The 21,277-nt window shown below is 35.7% G+C and overlaps 1 protein-coding gene across 2 annotated transcripts in view; it reads left to right on the forward strand.

Moving 5' to 3' along the window:
- LOC110094305 (flowering time control protein FY) overlaps positions 1-15,915 on the forward strand; it is a 54,817-nt gene extending 38,902 nt beyond the window's left edge. Inside the window, exons 13-18 of one of the 2 annotated variants that reach the window (XM_020819507.2) lie at positions 5,522-5,600; positions 13,820-13,909; positions 14,182-14,270; positions 14,396-14,916; positions 15,175-15,426; positions 15,522-15,915. In XM_020819507.2, the coding sequence (XP_020675166.1) occupies positions 5,522-5,600; positions 13,820-13,909; positions 14,182-14,270; positions 14,396-14,916; positions 15,175-15,426; positions 15,522-15,611 (1,121 nt within the window). In that variant the 3' untranslated portion in view covers positions 15,612-15,915. The remainder of the gene's footprint in view (positions 1-5,521; positions 5,601-13,819; positions 13,910-14,181; positions 14,271-14,395; positions 14,917-15,174; positions 15,427-15,521) is intronic. The other variant, XM_020819508.2, reaches the window with a different exon arrangement.
- Positions 15,916-21,277: the final 5,362 nt, after the last annotated feature.

Below are 21,277 nucleotides of genomic sequence, written 5' to 3' on the forward strand. Positions count from 1 at the left end.
CCACTCTCGTTCTCTCTCAAGAAGAACACAAGTGTGGAAAAATATTTTTTCATATCAATAAATCCTCCTTATTACAATAGCTTAAGGCCCTATATATAGACCACAACATGAGAAAAATCAAAAATTACAAAATTGCCCCTTGGGCCACAACACTCAAATAAACCAAGCTAGGGGTAGAACATGAAATAATATAAAATAAGAGCTAAAATTCATAAAATAAATCATAAATGACAATGTAAATTAGAGCTGTCGATTTACGACGCCTCCTGTGATAGATTCGCCAAATCTTCGTGCCGATGTCCGCATCAGGAATGTTATCAGATATAGTGTGGTTTACGTTCTATCTAATGGGAAAAAAATTAATTTTCTTTCATGATTTGTGTTATAGGCTTAGTAGTTAGGAATGAGAACGTGATATATGGAAATATTTAAGGCAATGAATAATATATCCAATGACTTTGATCAAGTTAAATGCTTTAAAAGTTGAAATAACAATGTGTTAATTGAAGATGAAGGAACATAGACTTGGTACTTAGAAATGAGAACGTGATATATGAAAATATTTATGGCCTGAATTTTATATCTAATGGCTTTGATCAAGTTAAATGCTTTAGAACTGAAGATAATAAGGTGTTTATTGAAGATGAAGGCATCAACGAAAGATGAAATGCTATTGAAATAACAATGTGTTAATTGAAGATGAAGGAACATAGACTTGGTACTTAGAAATGAGAACGTGATATATGAAAATATTTATGGCCTGAATTTTATATCTAATGGCTTTGATCAAGTTAAATGCTTTAGAACTGAAGATAATAAGGTGTTTATTGAAGATGAAGGCATCAACGAAAGATGAAATGCTACTTTAAGAATTTGGTAAAGTGAATTTTCAATGAAATTATTACATTCAAATAGTATAATGAATAAAATAATAATTTATATTATAGATTGATGTACAGTAGTAATGCTTTTGGGTGATGTGAGATATATTTTTGATTTGGATATTTATGGGTTACAGAATAGTGATTTGGTTAATAAAATTTTTCAATAGAGTTTTAAATGCTAAGAGGATGCCAACTTGCTGAATAATATGCTTTTTGGTATCATTATTTAAGATGAGAATTTTAATGTCGTGCCAACATATAGATGAATCAAACTTATGAGTGATAAAATAGAGACTTTTTAATTAATAAGAAATCTATCACATTGATTTTCAATTATATTGATTTCATATCTTCTTATATTGTTTATGTAGATGCTTGCAAAGGAAATTGAAAGTGAGTTGCATTTTGGTGTATCCTTTTGATAGATATCATAGTTTTAATCAATAAGAAATCTATTAAATAAGTGAAGCAAGAACAACGGATGAAATATTTTGAAAATAGAGACTTAGAATAGTAGATTAAAGATTGTGTATATGATTTGCAGTTTTAATTCGTGTGATATTTACACTGATCAACAAATATATTTTGAAGATAAATGATTTGGAGATATAAATAAATAGTTATGTATTTTGGATTTGTTATATATATAAAAGAGTAGAGATATAAATAAGAATATAATTTTTTGATTTAAGATTGGGTCATGAAAATGGAGAATTATCTCAGGGGTTTATGCTGTAATAGGATATTATTGAGATTTCAATATAAATATCATAAATAACAATTAAGAAGTTGTATAAATCTGTGTGTTGGGTTGTCAAAAAGTTAATGAAATTGATCATGTTGAAAATGGGAATACTAAGATGGATGTGTGGCAGAATAAAAAATGATAAATTAAAAAATGATAACATTTGAGAAATGGTTCTGGTAACTTTTATTGAAGATATGGTGTTTAAAAATAGACATAAGTGGTTTGAGCTGGTAAAATAATGGATGGAAAATACACCTATTATATGGGTAGCTAAATTAAGTATGGGAGGATTGGGAAGGGAAAATGGGTTGACCTTAATTAGCATGGATAGTTCAAAATAATTTGTGAAGAATAGGCCTAAACACCTCATAAGGCACTCAACATGTATGAATGTAAAATTGGATTCATATTGCTGTCCTCAAATTGTTTGGGGTATGACTAATGATAATGATGCTGTATGTTAGATTCTTGATCCGAATCTAATATGCTGTTATGATTTAAATTCATTTAAGACTTGTGATTTTGAAGGTTCATGCTAATATGGTTGAATTAGATCTGTCAATTTTACGAACGGGTTCTTGTTAATGCATATTGATTTACAAACAAAATGATTTGTAAGCTCCTTTTGCATCGATTCCCATAGTTTTTCTTACTAGTGTTTGCCAAATATGAAATTCCTCAAGGAGCCAATTATAATTCTCTTTTTCATTTTTGGACTTGAAATACCTTTGATGCAGGACATAAATGCAAAAATGATTTGATTAAGGAATTTGCATGCTTTCAAGTAAGAGCAATAAGTATTAAAATGTTAGCCGCTTATCAAAAATAGAAAACAAGAAAGGGGTGCCTTAGCTTAGGCCAAGTCACACTAATAGTTAGGATCACAAAACAATTAGAAAATTCAACATAAATAAATATAGAGGATTTCCAATAACATCCCTAGATTAACAACGAGATTAGATGCATAGAAGTCCGTTACTCATTCCGTATGTTTACTAAAGCTTTGGCGGCGAACAATTAGCATGATCTTCACGAATCAAAATATAACCACAATTGAGAAGTATACTTGGAAGATAAGAGAGTTGGAGGGAGAGTTTACCCAAAGAAAGAAGTTATACGAAGCTCCGGTGGTGGTTTGAGGGCTTGAGAGGAAGTGGACAGCAAGTGGTGGCTTCTTGGGGGCTGTACAGCAACAAATTCAGGCTTGAACCCTTTGGACAGCAACCAGGAAATCTGGGCAGCGATGGGGAGGTGCAGAATTCTCTGGAGAGCAACTTCGACATCTTGGATAGCAGCTTTGGCCTGTGGGAAACTCTGGACAGCAGGTTCGCAAGCTCCGGAATTCTAGCCAGCACTTGATCTCCTTCGGGACAGCAACTAGGAGCGTTCGGTCAACATCTAAGCCAAATCTGGACAGCTGTTTTGGCAATGGGAAATCTGGACGGCACACAAAATCTGTCCATAAATCTGGACAGCAACTTGGACATGGAAAATTCAGGATTTCGGCTCTCTAGATGCAATGAAACTAGAGGAATATTGTGGGGAATTCTGTGCCCAACAGTGGAGGGGAATCTGGAATTAATTTCCTTGCCTAGGGAACATGCCAAATAAGTCACAAATTAATTTGGAGAGAAAGGGGAAGGGGCCGGCTGGTTATGGGAGCATTAATGGGTTGATTGGGAGGGGGCCGACCATGCAAGGGGGCTTGATTGGGGAATTTTGGAATTCTTTCCAAACATAAGACTTAAATTAAGGAAAGAGAATTAAAGGGTATCTCCACTTAAATTCAGATTTGAAGAGATTTGGAAAGTGTCCAAATTAGATTAATCTTATTTTAGGAAAGGATTCAAATTCAAATAAATTTGAATTTGAAAATTGAAATCTTTTAAAATTTAAGATGATCTAAATTTGGTAAGTCTTCAATTCTTTCCTTAGAGGAGATTTGCAAAGAAAGGAAGGAGTGAGGGTAAGTAGGGTCGGCGGGATCAAGAGGGGGAGAGGGGCTTGGATAAAGATATCAAAGCCTACTTGATTTGGCATACTAAATTAGGAAGGATGAATCTCATTGCAATCTAATTTAAAATTCAAATATGATTGATTTTGGAAACTTTCCTAAAATTAAACTTCGTATTTTAGGAAATTAATTCAAATTCAAATTGATTTGAATATGAATTAAATGGATTTCCTAAAATATAAAGGTTAAATTAGGGAAGGCTTTGATTGCATGCTTTGATTGAGGGACTCAAGGGAGAAGGTGATATGGCCGGCGGCTAGGGTTAGGATGAGGATGTTTTGGTGGTGTGGAGGTGGCGAAGGGGAGACCGATTGGTCTTTGGAATGGTGGCATGATTTTCGGTGTGAGAGGGAGGAAGGGGAAGGGGCTTGGAGCTTGTGGTGGCCGGCGGCTATGGGGGTTGAAAACCCTAGGCCGACAACTAGGAAGAGTGGGGGAAAGAGGAAAATAAAAGATAGGAAGAAAGAGTCGCGAACCCGGATGCTTCCAAAGTTGGTGGGTGATCCGATTTCCTCTCCTAAGGTTTTTCCTCTCCAAGAACTCATAAGCTCTCACAAGAACCCAATTTGCTGAAATTTTTTATATATTCCTTCATTAACTTGAAAAGAAACATAAAGGGCCTATAAATAGCCTCAAACAATGAAAGGAATTTAAAAGACAAACATGTGACAAGACCCTTAAGTAAGGGTAAAACGGGAAATGATAATAAATCAAATACATAATGCAAATAAATAAAACAAATACATCTGATGAATAAAAAATAGATTAGCGCAATCGTGGCCGTAGATCGTCGGCCATGTCTCTGATATACTTTTCATGATCTGATGTCCCCATCAACCTTGTTTTTCTTCACTCTTTTTTCTTCCTCAAGGTTAAGTTTATGTGCATGCTGTCATGGAGACGCAATAGAGCAAACTAAGTTTCTTGATTTTTTAGTGTTTCAGTAGTATAATATTTGTGTTGTTCTGCTTCCACCCATTTAGATTCCTAGTTTACTTGTGATTATATTTGATGTAAACCATAGATACTTGCACAATGGTTATGTCCTCTTTCTGTTTAGAAGGTTAAAATCTAATGGCTTTCTGTGATAATGTTTTTTGGTGAGTCAATTATCGGGTAGGCAGATTCTTAATTTAGTACAAATAATTAGTGACCTTGAGGAACAAAAACAAACTGTTGGTTGCATGCCTTATGGAATATATAATCTAATTGAGTAGAAATGAATAAAATGAGTGTGTGATTCTTCAAATTGATTGTATTTGCATGCTAGATATCTAGTAAAAATAGGATTGTTTTCTACTAGGAAAATTAATGATTAATGGATTGATGTTGATTTTCCTTTCCAATTCCCATCACTGTTGGTTGAGATTTGACTATTTTGGAAGCAGGATTTCTTGAAGTATTAACAGCAACTTTTCTCAATATTATAAAGTTTTCAGCTTATTTTTGCAGAATATTATTGAATATTTTGTTGTTTTAATTTTATTTATTTAGGCCAAAAATGAAACATTTTTTTATTTGTTATTCTTGGTGAAAAATTGGTGATATTTTGAACATAAGAAAGAAAGGGTATGAAATAAAGAGGACGAACAATGAAAACGGGAGACGAAACCCCCTTTTTTTTTAATCATAAAACTTCAACTGACGGTTTCTAGTGTTATGAAGTTATATGCTTTTGATCTTACATTAAGTGAACTTATTTGCTTGATGGGACATATATGTTCATTTAAATATTTATTTTGTATCCGTTAGTTTTGAATCTTTGTTATCAAGTAGTGTGTAACGATCATTTTTTGTAGATAAATAGCACTCTTTCTTTTCAAGTTTGAGCTGAGTATTAACAATGTTGTATTTGTTGTTGCCTTATTGTGCTAGCTTTGGCTTGGCATCCATTTCATGAAGAATATTTTGTTAGCGGGAGTTTTGATGGATCCATCTTCCATTGGCTTGTAGGGTAATCCTTCTACGATAATCTTTTAGAATTTCAATATCCATGATACTTATTTATAGCTCTTCAGTTTTCACATAATAATCTATTGGTGTTGAAGTGCCAACGTTATGCACTTCCGATATCTATTTATTTTTTACTCAATAATGTACTTATGATTTTTTTCTTAGATTTAAGAAAACTGATTGCATGAGAAATCTACTTATTGAGTGCCAACTGTAACTTTTCTTTAGGTTATATCTTTTAATAATCTAAATGCACCACAAAGAACCTACATTGCTCAAACCTGAGATATATATCACAATGAAGATATCGGGCACAACATTTCTTGAAAAATATGGAGCTTGGTTATGATTTCGTTACAGTTAGTTGCATAGGAAAAGCACCTCTCCTTAAGTCTCCTTGATGTATGAGAATTTTAGGGTAGTCTTTTTAGGTAGACTGACTTTGTTTCAACTAAATTAAGTTTATATAAATTTGGGGTCGAACTTACTATAGGTGCATGATTGACCCCATAATTTTTCTTTCCAATTGTAGGAGACTACTCTTTAAATAGGCCACTAGGCTGAAAGTGATGATGACATCAGATTTCGACACGTGTACCATCGTCGGAGACGCAGATCAATGGCTTCGATCCAGAGCATTTATTTTTGATTTGTTTTGTATTTTATTTATTCTCGCGTTTTATTTCCTAGTTTGCCCCTGTGGGTATTTAGTCGCTTGTGTAGCCTTGATGGCATTTGTGTCTTTCTAGCTTTGTCTTATCTTGATCTATTTAAAGGAGGCCTCATACATTGTAATAGATGATGAATTATTGAATGAAAAAAAAGGTTTGTGCTTGTTTGATCTCTTAGTAAGTTCATGAGAGGAGAAGCCAGAGGAGGGTGATTTGCAATACCCGTCAATCTTGGTGGATTCCAAGGTTCGCAGTCTTCGTATCTTTCTTTTCTTTTATATTTTTTCCTTGCATCGAATTTCCCTCCCAACTTGCATCCCGTCGGCCACCTTGGGGATCCAACCGCCGGCCCCTCCTGTAGCCGCCGGCCACCCCCTCTTCCGCCACCCCTTCCACAACCTTCAACCACCAACCCCTTCCCCTCCCTCCACATGATTCAAATTTTGAAATTCAAACGGTTGAATTTCAAATATTTCCAAATTTATCAAAAGCCAAATAGGAAAGTTTCCAATGACATTTAATTTAATTTTAAATTAATTGGATTTATTTTCCTCATCCATAATTTGCTGAGACGGATTAGGAAACCCATAACTCCTTTCCCCCAAACCCCTCTCCCTCGATTATTGCCGTCGGCCATAGGGGGAATCCAAATTGATTCCCCCATTTAATTCTCCCATCCCTCTCTTGGAATTTAAATTCAAAATCCAATATTTTACCTCTGATTCCCCTTAAACTGAAATTAATTTCAGTTTTCCATTATTTCCATCTAAACCTGATTAGACCTAGCCGCCCTCCTCCTCTTCTTCCCTAGTCCACCCGAGAAACCCCTCCACCGTCCCCTCCTCTTGGCCGCCAATCCTAGGTAGCCATTCCTCCTCTACTTCCCACTACACATAAAGTCTTCTCTTGATCATGAATGGCGGATCCGGCCGTTGATCACGGTTTTGCGTACAACGATCTAGGAGAGATCGACATCTTCCTCTCTCCTTTCTACGAGCCAGATTTGGAGTACGACGGCACCGTGGAACGCTACGTCAATCGCATCGTTTATTGCCTCGCCGAGACTATCGAGCTTCAACGACCAAGGACTCTTATCGGACAACCGCTTACTTTTCCAACTCCGGTTTCTTCCCCGGCGACTAGTCCCCTCGGCGTCACTTGTTTGATAGTGGCATCCTTAAGTTTGCTTGCAATTCTCCTCCGCTAACCCCCACTTTCAAGAGATTGAGTGAAGGATCTCAAGGTGAATGATCTAGATTTTAAACTCTAGGCTTTTGTTACACTTGCTATTCGCATTACCTATTAGTCATTGGTTATTATTTTGTAAGTCCTACTTATCTCAAATTGTACTCAATTGCTATTGCTTAATCTTCCAATGACAAATTCTAAAACCTTCATGTGAACAAACAAAGAGTCTATTGGCGGCAAAGCAAAGTTGTTCACTTTTATTAATATCTTAATTGCAATTCTTGTCTATCGCATTTAGTTTCACATCATATTTGGTATCAGAGCATGGTAGGCATAGGTGACATATGCTAGAAAACATCCTAGGAGTCTACCTAACCAATCGTGTGTTTGTTTGCATGCATACCATTGCCTAATTAATTTTAGTTCACTGTTTTCCCTGCTGTCCAGTAAATTTCTGCACCTTTTTCATCGTTTTAAGCAAGTCCACTTCATTGTTTAAGTGCTGTTCTTGTCACAACTACATCCCTAATTGCTTAGGTTGCTTAAACCAATATTATTGGTTGCTGTCCAAGTTTTCCTGCACCAATTAGTGGCATATAGGTGAGTCTAGGTTTGTGTTTAGGTGTTGTCCACACTCTAGAAACCTTCCTAAACACTTAGACAACTTTATGCCATGTTGTAGTTTGCTGTCCACATCATTCCTGCACCCATCTAGTGAACTGTAGGCTAGTTTCTTAAGTGTTTAGATGTTGTCCTCAACCTAACAACCTTCCTAAGTGCTTAGGTTACTTAACCCACTAGTGTAGCTTGCTGTCCAATCAATTTTTGCACCCTTTAGTGAGCTTAAGTGAGCCTGACTTAGTGTCTCAATGACGTCCCTTACACCCAATCATCTTTGAGTGTCACTTGATGCTTCCCAATGGACCCAATAAGACTCCAAAAGAGGTTAGATGACATCGTTAACCTAGTGTGCTATATGACTAAAATTATGACGGAGAAACACATTGACTCTCCCCACTCTAAGTACGTGCCCCATTCGGCCAATCATGCTAGTCGGAAGATGCCCCACTCTTCTTATCAACATAGACCTGAGCCTAAGCCTCAACAACCTCACTTAGAATCACATTACAGTCTACCCACCTTTCATGGTTCCTCAGACCCTTACTACTTTAGGGAATGGGTTAGATAATTAGAGGACTATTTTGAATCACGTCATATTCCTGAGTCCCACCAAGTTAGCATCGCTAAGTCTCACCTAAGAGGTCGGGCTCTTCAATTTTGGATGAGATTGGAAGATCATAAAGAGTCTCGGGGTGAGTACTCTACTTCTATTTGGAAAGACATGAGGCGATAACTTAATTTAAACTACCGACCCTCTACCAGCGACCAACCAACTGGTTTTAAGCTTAGGTCACCCCCTGTTCATCAAACCTTTGGATGTTGCACTTTCAAGACCCCTACCCCTAGTGACCGTCATGTAGAGCACCACCCTACCTCTTTTGTTGGGACGAACCGTGGACATTATTGTGGTCGAGACCACCCATCCTTTAGCAACATCAGGGTTGCTGCCCCACCCTATAGGCTTTCTCCTAGCCTCGATGGCCTACCCTTTATTGGGTTTTCTGTTGGATCGGTCCCATATGACTCCCCACTTGGGCTGACTCCTAGCCATCCCAGTCAACCTTTAGTCTCCACAGTCCTTGACCCTACCAGTGTCATTTTAACCAAAAATTGCATTACAAAGAAAAAGTCCCCTGAACTTGAAACTGAGTACATCCATTTCGTGGAAAGGATATTATTGAGAACGAGGATTTTTTTGAGGATGAAACTGAACTGATTGGTTTAGACTCCCTGCATAACTTAAACCCTGAGTTAGGAGATTTAGAACTTGTAGACATTGATACCTTAGTCCTTCCTGTTCCTAGTCTCCTCAAGGATACCCCTTTGGATAAGGTCTGCTTGTATGATATCAAGTTGATCTCGAAAGAAATTGATATGACCTTGAATACATGGAAATTAAATTCGGAAGATTCTGATTTAATCATATCTCCTACGGAGGTGACTCCGAATAACTCTGATTTAATTCTGAATTTTGATGGCGACGTGGATAGTCTTGATTTGGAATTGAGTCAATTGAATTTACTACCAGAGTTAAGCACCGATTTAATTGACCCCGAATCCATTGATCTTAGGGTTATCACCAAATCTGATTCTATTGAGAATAGTAATACGAATTAGGAAGACAGTAATTTGGATCTGAACAAATTAGAGCCTATTTTGATAATTGAGCATCCTTGTGTTTTATTGGAGTCTATATTTGGAGTTGCCCCTTTAGAATTGCATTTGAAAGAGTGTGACTTTCTTGATTGGACTTATCTAACCACTCCTTGTACCGACTTTAATATTATAGAGAGTCTTAGCCCATACTTTCATGCCACCACTCTAACTGTTGTGCTCACTTCTGTTATGGACACCCTACCCAATTTTTTGGGTCTCATACCTGATGGTGACTCTTTGGGTTATCCCATTATGGCTATGAGTCAGGATCCATCATCTTATCTTGTTCTTGATTCATTTGTTTTCTATGTTCTTGTCCTTCCCTGTTAAGGACCATCTCTCTATTAGTTGGATGAATTTACTAGATGGCCTTGTTGACCCTATGAGACTACCTATGACCCTAACTGAAACTTCCTATAGAAGTGCCCTGGTAGCTAAGGATGTCTTCATTGCTCCTCCTACACTAGTTCCCTTAGACCTGAACACTTTAGATCCCCTCATTTCATGACTCTTCCACTTTTATTCTAGCTATGTGTTCGTGTGAGCTAGTATGTTGTGTGTGTGTGTTTTTGTAGTCTGTTTTCTTTCAGAATTGTCTTTGTTTAAAACTCTTGTGTGAGCTCACGATTCTTGTCATTAATCATGCACACCTGGTCTCTTGCATCCACATTTGCATCTCGTATTCAAGAATTGCACAAAGAAATTAATAAAAGAATTGAACAAAGCAATGCTAACTATAAACTTAATGCGGATCTCAAGAAAAGGTTTAAAGAATTTGAAGTGGGAGATTCTATGATGGTTCGGATTCATCCGGAGTGGTTCCCGCAAGGGACCGTTAAAAAGATACATGCGAGAAGTGCGAGACCTTTCAGAATAATTTCCGAGATAAACAATAATGCTTATGTGCTAGACATTCCTGAAGTTTTTAACTTTAGCCCCACATTTAACATTGAAGATCTTGTAGCCAATGAGGGTCCAGAGTTTAACCCCATCAATCCATTATATAATGAGCCTTGTGTGACCCTATCTGGTGAGATCCCTAGCCTACCTCCACTTCCAAACATTCCTACTTTACCTACTGCGGAGAGGATTGAGGCAATACTTAACAATGAAGTCATTTCCACTAAAGACGGTGGTCGCCAAAGGTATCTAGTTCAATGGGCAGGAAAGTCGGAGACGGAGAATGTGTGGATCGATCGGGATGAGCTGTAGAGATTGGACCCTGACCTACTGGAGTTGTACGAGATTTCTAGTGATGCTTACTCGACGGGGTCGAGTTTTCTCGCACCTGGGGAGAATGATGAGGACATCAGATTTCGACACGTGTACCATCGTCGGAGACACAAATTGACGGCTATGATCCAGAGTCTTTATTTCTGATTTGTTTTGTATTTTATTTATTCTCGCATTTTATTTTCCTAGTTTGCCCCTTGAGTATTTAGTCGCTTGTGTAGCCCTGAGGGCATTTGTGTCTTTCTAGCTTTGTCTTATCTTGGTCTATTTAAAGGAGGCCTCATGCATTGTAATAGATGATGAATTATTGAAAAAAAAAAAAAGGTTTGTGCTTGTTTGATCACTTAGTGAGTTCATGAGAGGAGAAGCCCGAGGAGGGTGATTTGCAATACCCGTCAATCTTGGTGGATTCAAAGGTTCGCGGTCTTAGTATCTTTCTTTTCTTTTATATTTTTTCCTTGCATCGAATCCCCCTCCCAACTTACATCCTGTCGGCCACCTAGGGGATCCAACCCGTCGGCCATTCCTGTAGCCGTCGGCCACCCCCTATTCCGCCACCCCTTCCACAACCTTCAACCACCAACCCTTTCCCCTCCCTCCACATGATTCAAATTTTGAAATTCAAACGGTTGAATTTTAAATATTTCCAAATTTGTCAAAAGCCAAAATAGAAAAGTTTCCAATGACATTCAATTTAATTTTAAATTAAATTGGATTTATTTTCCTCATCCATAATTTGCCAAGACGGATTAGGAAACCCATAACTCCTTTCCCCCAAACCCCTCTCCCTCTCTTATTGCCGCCGGCCATAGGGGGATTTAATTCTACCATCCCCCTCTTGGAATTTGAAATTCAAAATCCAATATTTTCCCTCCGATTCCCCTTAAACTGAAATTAATTCCAGTTTTCCATTTTTTGCATCTAAACCTAATTAGACCTAGCCGCCCTCCTCCTCTTCCCTAGTCCACCCAAGAAACCCCTCCACCGTCCCCTCCTCTTGGCCGCCAATCCTAGGTAGCCATTCTTCCTCGTCTACTTCCCACTACACATAAAGTCTTCTCTTGATCATGAATGGCGGATCGGACCGTTGATCACGGTTTTGCGTACAACGACCAAGGAGAGATCGACATCTTCCTCTCTCCTTTCTACGAGCCGGATTGGGAGTACGACGGCACCGTGGAACGCTACGTCAATCGCATCGTTTATTGCCTCACCGAGACTATCGAGCTTCAATGACCAAGGATTCCGTGGACTCTTATCGGACGACCGCTCACTTCTCCAACTTCGGTTTCTTCCCTGGCGACTAGTCCTGTCGGCGTCTCTTGTTTGATAGTGGCATCCTTAAGTGTACTTGCAATTCTCCTCCGCTAACCCCCATTTTCAAGAGATTGAGTGATGGATCTCAAGGTGAATGATCTAGATTTTAAACTTGAGGCTTTTGTTACACTTGCTATTCGCATTACCTATTAGTCATTGGTTGTTATTTTGCAAGTCCTACTTATCTCAATTTGTACTCTATTGCTATTGCTTAATCTTCCAATGACAAATTCTAAAACCTTCACGTGAACAAACAAAGAGTCTATTGGCGGCAAAGCAAAGTTGTTCACTTTTATTAATATCTTAATTGCAATTCTTGTCTGTCGCATTTAGTTAAACATCAGAAAGTTAGGATTTATATTTAATTTTGATTGAATTGAGAATGATGGATGGAGGTAAACTCAGATAAAGATATCATGGTTTAGTTTATCATGAGTCTACCTATAGAACTAGTTAGCCAATGTTAGTGGACTTTAGTCCTCATGTCCAGAGAGACTCGTTAACAATCATAGGTTGTCTCCTATAAGATGTTTTGAGTAAACTAGGGTGACAAATGTGGTTTGAAGTTCTTTCAAGATTGACGCTGTCTTGTTCTCTTACCCAGGGTTCATTGTACCTACTAAATTTAATTGGAGGTGTGCAATATGATCACTTATATTTCTAGACATGATCAACAAGCTTAGAGGCACTCAATGGCCCTCAATTTCAGTATGAGAAATAAGCATAAACATATTTAGGGCAAGTTTTTGTTAAAGCCTTAAAGGGATTGGTGACATAGGAGTTAGCTTTGAATTAATATTCAATTGGCAGACTTATTAGTATGGTAATTGGCCTAAATTATTATTTGCTGGGCTTATGTCATTGTTACAATCTTAGCTAAATGTTTGGTTAAGATCATTGAGAGGGCTCCAAAATCAAGCATGAGTTGATGGGCTTACATGTCGTTGGGTTGTTGAGGCTTATGTCCAAAAAAATTTCATTGTTGGGGTGAGACGCAATATGTGCTTTCAAGGTTTGAGAAAGGGAGGCAGAATTTGTGAAGGTTATCAGTGCCGCTTGCCACTAGTAGTGGTGGCCTTGTTCTCACACACTTGCGCCACCAGTATACTCTTTACCAACCAGTGATTACCCTTTTCACAGGGATTGTGGGTGGTTTTAGTAGAGTGAGAAGACTCTTTTGGTTATTTAATAAAAAAGGTTAATCTAATTATTCAATTAAATAACAAATTTATTTAGATAATATTTGATGCCAACAATGGTATTTAAAATAAAGATATTCATATTCTGTCAAATGTCAAAATATTTCCCTTCAGAATATAGCATGTATAATTCCTACTGTCATATAACTTTGAAATCAAGTATGATATTATAGCTAAAAAAAAGAGTATGATATTATAGCTCTAATTGTAAGATTGATATGCTTTGTATGTAACATAGGCCCACCCAATATATAATCCTCATGTTAAGTTTTTTTTTTTTTTTTGATGTTTTGACTGCTCTTTAACTTATTAACTAGACCATAGAATTCATACAGGCATGAGACACCTCAGGTTGAACTGCCTGGTGCACATGAGAATTCTGTGTGGGATCTTGCTTGGCATCCTATTGGCTATTTACTATGCAGGTATGTGATTTCTTAGCATCATCCATATTAATGTGTAGGTTATTATTTTTGAAGTATGCTTGGTTTTTTCAAATTTCTTGTTAATTGCTTCGCTACTGACATGGTTGTTTACTTAATATGTTTGGGAGGTTTTAAATCATTTTGCCATCAACTGTCTGCATCTCTATGTGCTCTATTGGTGATTATGATGTTTTTACAATGCCTTTGACTTACCCAACTACCAAAGCAACTGAAATTTAGATTTGCCATTATATTTTAATGTCATGCTGCAGCGGTGGAAATGATCATGCTACAAGGTTTTGGTGTAGAAACCGGCCTGGAGATCAAGCCCGTGATAAATACAATGCCTTCCATGCCCAAGGTTCTTCTTTTATCCGCTTTGAATTGCTCTTCCATTACTCTCTGTGCAGGATAGAATGAGATTATTTTTTTTTTCTCTTGGATAGAATGAGATTGTTTACATCATTTACTTCATAATATTTCCAGGTTATGGTGACCCCAATCCTCATCTCACTGGCCGACCAATGAGTGGTTACCCGATGCCTGAAGCCCCACCGACGCCTGGAGCTTTTGCTGCTGGATTGTCACGAAATGAAGGGACTATTCCTGGTATTGGAGTTGCAATGCCACTATCTGTTCAATCTCATGATGGTTCTGATCAAGAGCAACGGCCTCAGATTCCAGGAATTCCACTTGGTGGAGCACCTCCTCTTCCACCAGGTCCCCACCCATCTCTTTTGGCAGCTGGACAGCAGCAAGCATATCAGCAGGTTGCTCAGCAATTGCCGCAACAGCAGCAGCAGCTTCCGCCATTTCCTCAGCAGATGGTCCCTATGCCTCTAGCACCTCCAAATATGAGCCACTTGCAGCCTCCGGCACATATACCGCTCCTTCCTCATCACTTATCTCGGCCGCCACCCCCTCAAATGCCATCCCTTGGCATGCCTGGTTCCATGCCCATGCCTTCATCTATGGTTCCATCACCCATGTCTATGCCTAATCCCATGGTATGCCAACCCACTAGCTTTTCAATTACCATCATTACTTTATTTAGAGTTCTTAAGATTTTGCTATTTATCTTTATTAGTTTCAAGGTTCTTTTGATTCACACCATTGCTCAGTTTCATTTTTTGATGTTTTTTTTTTGCTGAAAGTTTATGAGCTGCAATCAATCAACTTCTCCCCCCCCCCCCAATTGGATCTCAAAGCTACTAGTTTTTCTTTGATGCGAGTAAAATATATGAGTAATTAATTAAAATTTTCAGATAATGCAGGGTTCTGCTAATCAGATGATATCTCCATTGCCTCAAGCGCATATGATGGGTCTTAACCAAATGCAGCAGCCAATTGCAATCCCCAATAGTAACTTACAGCCAAGCATGGGAGGCTTTGCCGGTGGCCTGCCAAACCTTCAGAATGCGCCGAACTCAGTTGTACAGAATTTTCCTATGGGTGGACTGTTTAACCGACCACCGGCAGGAATGATTAATCCCATTCAGGGATTGAGTGCCTTTCAGGTATTAACTATCAACTGATGCTTAGCTTTCAGGCTCTATCTTTCTCTTTATCTGGACTTCTTATTCATGAAAATTTTTATATTTGACTATGGAAGCCTGGAATGATGGATGTGAGGGCACCTGGAGTGGGCCTCGTTGGGAACATGGGACTTCCGCCGCCATCCCAGAGTTCAGGACCCCAATAAACTTATTTCACAGGACTTCCAGGTGAAAATTCGGATTGTTTGAAACTATACTGAAGGGTTCCTTAAATATCTGTTTTTTGTTTGTTATGGTTTTTTATCAGGTACTCGCTAATTTAGCTTTGTTTCTAACTAATCTAAACCAGGATTCCTATAATTGAGAAGCACTTTTTATTGTGATAGATGTTTGATAGCAGTACTATTTAGGTTAATTGAATAGTATATAAACTTGATTTTGTTACCAAATATTTGGTTTATTTAACATTTGTTTTTAAGTTGTTTTTAATATCTTGTGATGTTAGTCTGATTCAAACTTGTTTTTTTTAATTAAAAATGTAATTAGTTCTTTGTTTATATATTAATGCTAAATATAAGTTTTTGAGTCTTGATGTTTTTTAGAAATGAGCTTAAGAACCCTTTAGGTTTCAGTTCAGTTTGATTACGAATTATCCAGCTAGCGAGGGAAATAAAAACACTCTAATCCTTATTAGTTTTGTATATTTGAACGGTAAGAATTGAGCCATGACAATAAGATGTGTGGCTTCTCCTTCATCCTGCAAATATAAAGAAGAGGAAAATTAGGAGAAATTATTTTGTACGGAAGCTGAATGCAGAATGTTGTCTGGAGGCCAACCAGAATGCACCACGTCAGTGGTACCGAGCAGTATCGAGCCATGGTATGGAGCGAAGGGTGATGTGGCGCATTTTGATTGGTCTCCGGATGGCATTTGGCGTCCGCATAGAATAATTAATCGAAAATCAGAGGCTGCTTCTCAGTTGCGATAGCCAAGAGATTTCCTTGTCTGGGATGTAGAGCTATAGCTACACCTGTGCATTGCTTTTGCTTCGAGATAGAAGATCCTTTTCTTCTTTTATTCTTGAATATTTTATGAGAGATGAATTATTTCTCTCTTTTTTTGGTTTCTTTAGAATTTAGTGTGGATCTTCTCTTCTCTTCTGGTCACTTTTTTTAAAAAAGATTTTATCTATATATTTTGATAATTTTTCGGTTCATTTGTGCCTCTTCACTATCATGTAAGTAGATCTTTGGTGCTGTCAAGGAGAATATTTGAGCCTTGTTTTGCAACTTCCTTGTATGTATAGAAAGAGGAACTTTTATTACATCCAGTAAACGTACGCTCCTCTACGTTCGGTTTTAGATCAAAACAGCGCAATACCGAGTTTTTTTGAAAAAACTCGGTACAACTCGGTACTCGGTATTGCGCTTTTTTCGCCTAGAACCGAACGTAGAGGAGCGTACGGTTTTGCAACTTCCTTGTATGTATAGAAAGAGACCCATAATCCAGAAAAAAAAAAACATGACAATGATTCTTTATGTCTTGCAGTATAGATGTCATTAACAGCTGGAGATGATCGCCTTTTAATTATCATAATTACATTAGTGCAGTTATCCAATTTCAACTTGCATAAATGGTGACCTTTAGTAGATTTTTTTTTTTTAAAATAAAAATTAATTTGATCTTTAAATCCTTTTGAATTTAGTTATATCAATTAAACCATTGAAATCTTGATACATTTAGCTTCATTAGAAGAGCTTTCAAATAATATATTTTTTTATGATATTACTTCGCCGGTCGATCATTGGATGATGATCATCCTTGCCTAGGAACTTAAGCGTTAAAAATTTTCTCGACGACCCAAAAAATAAAGATAAAGGGCTTCGCGGAGAGGCCGGGGTAATAATTTTTGGTGCCCACATGGATAAGTGGCATTACTCGTAGAGACATAATATGAAACGAGCATATATGTGAGAAGGTTGGAGTAGCTCAGTGTTAGATAAGATTAGAGCGGGTCATCTTGGATGGTTTGGTAACATAAATTGGTATCTTTTCAATGACTAAATTAGTAGAGTAGATGTATTAGATTCAGTTTATATTAAGAAAGATAAATTTAGACCTAAAAAATTTTTGTTAGAAAATATTAGAAATGTCTTTTCTTTATTAGATTTAAATGAGAATTTGACACTTAATAAGACACAATGGAGTTAAAAGATTCATGTAGCTGATCCCACGTAGTGGGATAAAAACTTGGTATTGTTGTATCAAATAAGGGACATGATTGCTTCTAAATTTATAAAATATACACAACTCTTCATCTAGAGCTCTAAAATGAAAGAAATTGTAGAGCTCTAATAGATTAGCTCATGTCACCCATTCTAGTGTTTTCTATTCTCCCTACATAATAAACTTTTGATAATTCAGGCCATCCAACTCTGTTCAAGAGAACGATTATCCTTGTCTTATATATTTGCTTATTTTGATGATCCACCACTCTTCATTTGAAAAAGAATGTTCGAGCCACCTTATATTGCCCCCCAACTCAAAGTTTAGCCAAGTTTGGATATCTTGATTGTCTCTAATCTTTGGTTAACTTTTAATCATTCAATCACTATTCCATTTAGTAGGACTTTCTCAAGCAGCTCCATGTCTACTAACTTTCAATCATATCGCAATCCCTTATTTAAAGAGAGGGATTATGCCAATGACCTTTATCACCCATTAACTTTTGGTAGTTTAGTTTCCCTTTACTTTCAAAAGAGGGAATGCTCTACTTGGCGTCCTTTAGACCCTCCTTTTAGGGAGCTATTATTATGTGCGGACACCGGATGGTACTCCCGTCCGGTTAATCGCTCGGGTACCGGGCTTGGTATATTTTTGGGGTGACGTGGCACATTTTTATTGGTCTTCAGACACCCTCCAGACTCCTCACAGAATAAGAAATCCCTTTTAGGAGAGGGATCATCCAATTATTATCAATCAATTACAAATCTTTGCTATTTGATCCCCTTGTTCTCTTAAAGAGGGAGGGAATGTCTGGATTGGCCTTCCTTTATTCAAGACAACACCTTTGGATTTTCTTTAGTCGCTTTCAAGATCTTATTGTGACACTTTGTTGTGAATTTTAAGTCATGCCATCTTCATCTCAAAGGGAAAATGGCATCTTCATCTACTGCACCAACTTTCTTGAATCATCATCATTGGGGTAGATGCAACTAATTTTTATCTGTTTGGTATTGGTATTAGCACCATCTTCAAATTTGTAGAAGGGCAATTTTTTAAATTTCATATCTATCACTACTTGACACTATTTTAACCAGACTAAACCCTTCAAATTTTCTTTCTAAATTTATAATGTAAAAAAAAATTATCTCTCTTCCATATTTCAATTGCTTCTTTGATTTTGTATATGTGATTTATCATCCATCATCACAACAATAACATCAAATCTTTATCCCACTACGTCATCATCACTCATGCAATAAAATATTTTCTCCACCAAATCGGCTTATTCTATTAAAGAACACTTTTTTTTTTCATAATTTTGCAGTTTTAAAAGTTTCATAACCATGAAAATTGCATCTATAAAGCAATTCATCAAACTTTATATATATATGAACTATAAACAATTTTTATACATAAAAATATATACATGATAAGCACAACATTAATAAAGAAAATCTCATAATATCTTCATTGTGAATTAAGCTTAATGATAATTTTCTAAGTTCTTATCTTCTAAAAATGTACATGATTTAGAATATGTAATATTGAAATTTAATCTCTCTTAGTTAATAGTTACAATTTTCATCCAACAGATTAAAATGAGTTGTATAGGTAGCTTAATTAATTCACAAAATATTGTTGCATCACCTCACTTAATGCTCTTTTTTCTCCATAAAATTCTATCATAAATTTTAAATTTATGTTGAATATCCCAGAAGAATTTACAGTCCTTTTCACAGAAAAAAAACCTAGATGATCTCTCATTTGAAGCAAACATAAAGATCGAGTTGAGCTGAGTATTTTATTTTTAAAATTTTTTCATTTATTTTCTTATTAATTTCAAATATGATTTTAATTTTGAAATTTTATTCAAATCTAGTTTGTTCCAATTAAAATTAAACGTTAATCAAATCTAACTAACGCTTCGTTTGGGACGGCTTTTTTATTGATTCTTAAAACAACTTTTTAGTTTAAAAATTAAAATTTTATATTATAAAGTTATTTTAAGAAGCAGTAAAAAAGCCATTCCAAAGGAAACCTAATTGTATATTTGATACTAATAATTTAAGCATATAACCTAATTGCTAGTTATTATCAAATTTATAAAATTTAATAAAAAAATTAATATAATTTATTAGGTGTTATGTAAAGTATTAGATGAAATTTAAATAATAATAATAAAATATTTAAATATATCTTGCTATTTATTTAATATTTTTAACATATATATATAATAACATGCATTTTTTTAATGTATAAATCATAAAAAATTGGTATAATATAGAACAAATCATCAAATAAAATTAAGTTATGATTAAATGAGTTAGTTATTATATATTTAAAATTTTTGTTCTTAAATCACAACAACGATAAGCCTCAGGCTTTGTTTGGGACGGCTTTCTTACTATTTCTTAAAATAATTTTTTAGTACAAAAGTTAAAATTTTTATACTTGAAATCTGCTTTAAGAAGCAGTAAAAAAATCTTCCCAAGCGAAGCCTTAGGCCTCGTTTGATTAGGCTTTTTTTCTCCTTTTCCGTTTGAATACGCCGAAATAAATTAGTATTTACTGTTTGGAATCAAAGCTTAACAATAATTTCTTTTTAATAAACATCGTTTTTTCGGCGGTTACAAAATTCTTTTTGTATCTGCTTCTTCGGTCACAAAACGGAGTTTATGAAGCGAATTATGTCTTTTATAATAAAATTTCAAAAGCAGAACTCCTAAACAAACAATTTAAAATTACTTTCAAGTATTAATAAACACTTTTAAAAATATTAGTCAAACATATCTCATTATTGAAACTCCATTTTATTGAACGGCTTTTTCTCAACCTTCTTTTCTAAAACTCCTTTTTATGTAAGCATAAACCGAATCAAACGAAGCCTTAACCTCACTATGGGGGAATTTTTTTTTTCTCCATTGTGTCTTATTAAGAATCAAATTCTAATTTAAATCTAATAAAAAAAATCATTTATAATACATTCTAACCAATTCTTTTTAGATCTACCTCTACATTTCTTAATATATATCATATTTGATAAATCTATTCTTATAACTAGGTCATCGAAAGGCTAACATTTTTATGTGAAGAAATCATTTATAAGACAACTCTCTTTAATCTTATAAGCCAATGTAACTACTCCAATCTTCTTATGCATATACTTGTTTCGCATTCTATTTCTATATTAAAACCATTTATCCACCTAATCATTTTCATCTCTACAACACAACTTAATTTTATACTTAATTTTTAATAACTCAAATCTTTTAATATAATCATGACATAAATCCTTTAATATATTATATTAATTCTTAAACAACAAATAAATATATTCATAAACATGAATGAACAAGGGAGTTAATATTCAATTTTATTTATTTGTATGATAAAGTTTTAAAACTTTGTTTAAACCTATAAATAATCAAACATAAACAAATATTATATGAATGTATATCAAAATTTTCATTGAGTGTATTTATTTGCTTAGAACCCAAATGGCATAGAACATTCATGTGTAAATGGTAAACCTTCATTATCTTGCCAAAAGATAGAAAACTAAGTCCTAAATTATTGTTACTATAAATTAGGAGTGTCAAAATAAGTCGATAGGTCAGATTTGGGTCCAACCCAAATTGACACATG

The sequence above is a fragment of the Dendrobium catenatum genome, unplaced genomic scaffold (assembly GCF_001605985.2).
Source record: "Dendrobium catenatum unplaced genomic scaffold, ASM160598v2 fragScaff_scaffold_290, whole genome shotgun sequence".
NCBI classification, from domain to species: Eukaryota; Viridiplantae; Streptophyta; class Magnoliopsida; order Asparagales; family Orchidaceae; genus Dendrobium; species Dendrobium catenatum.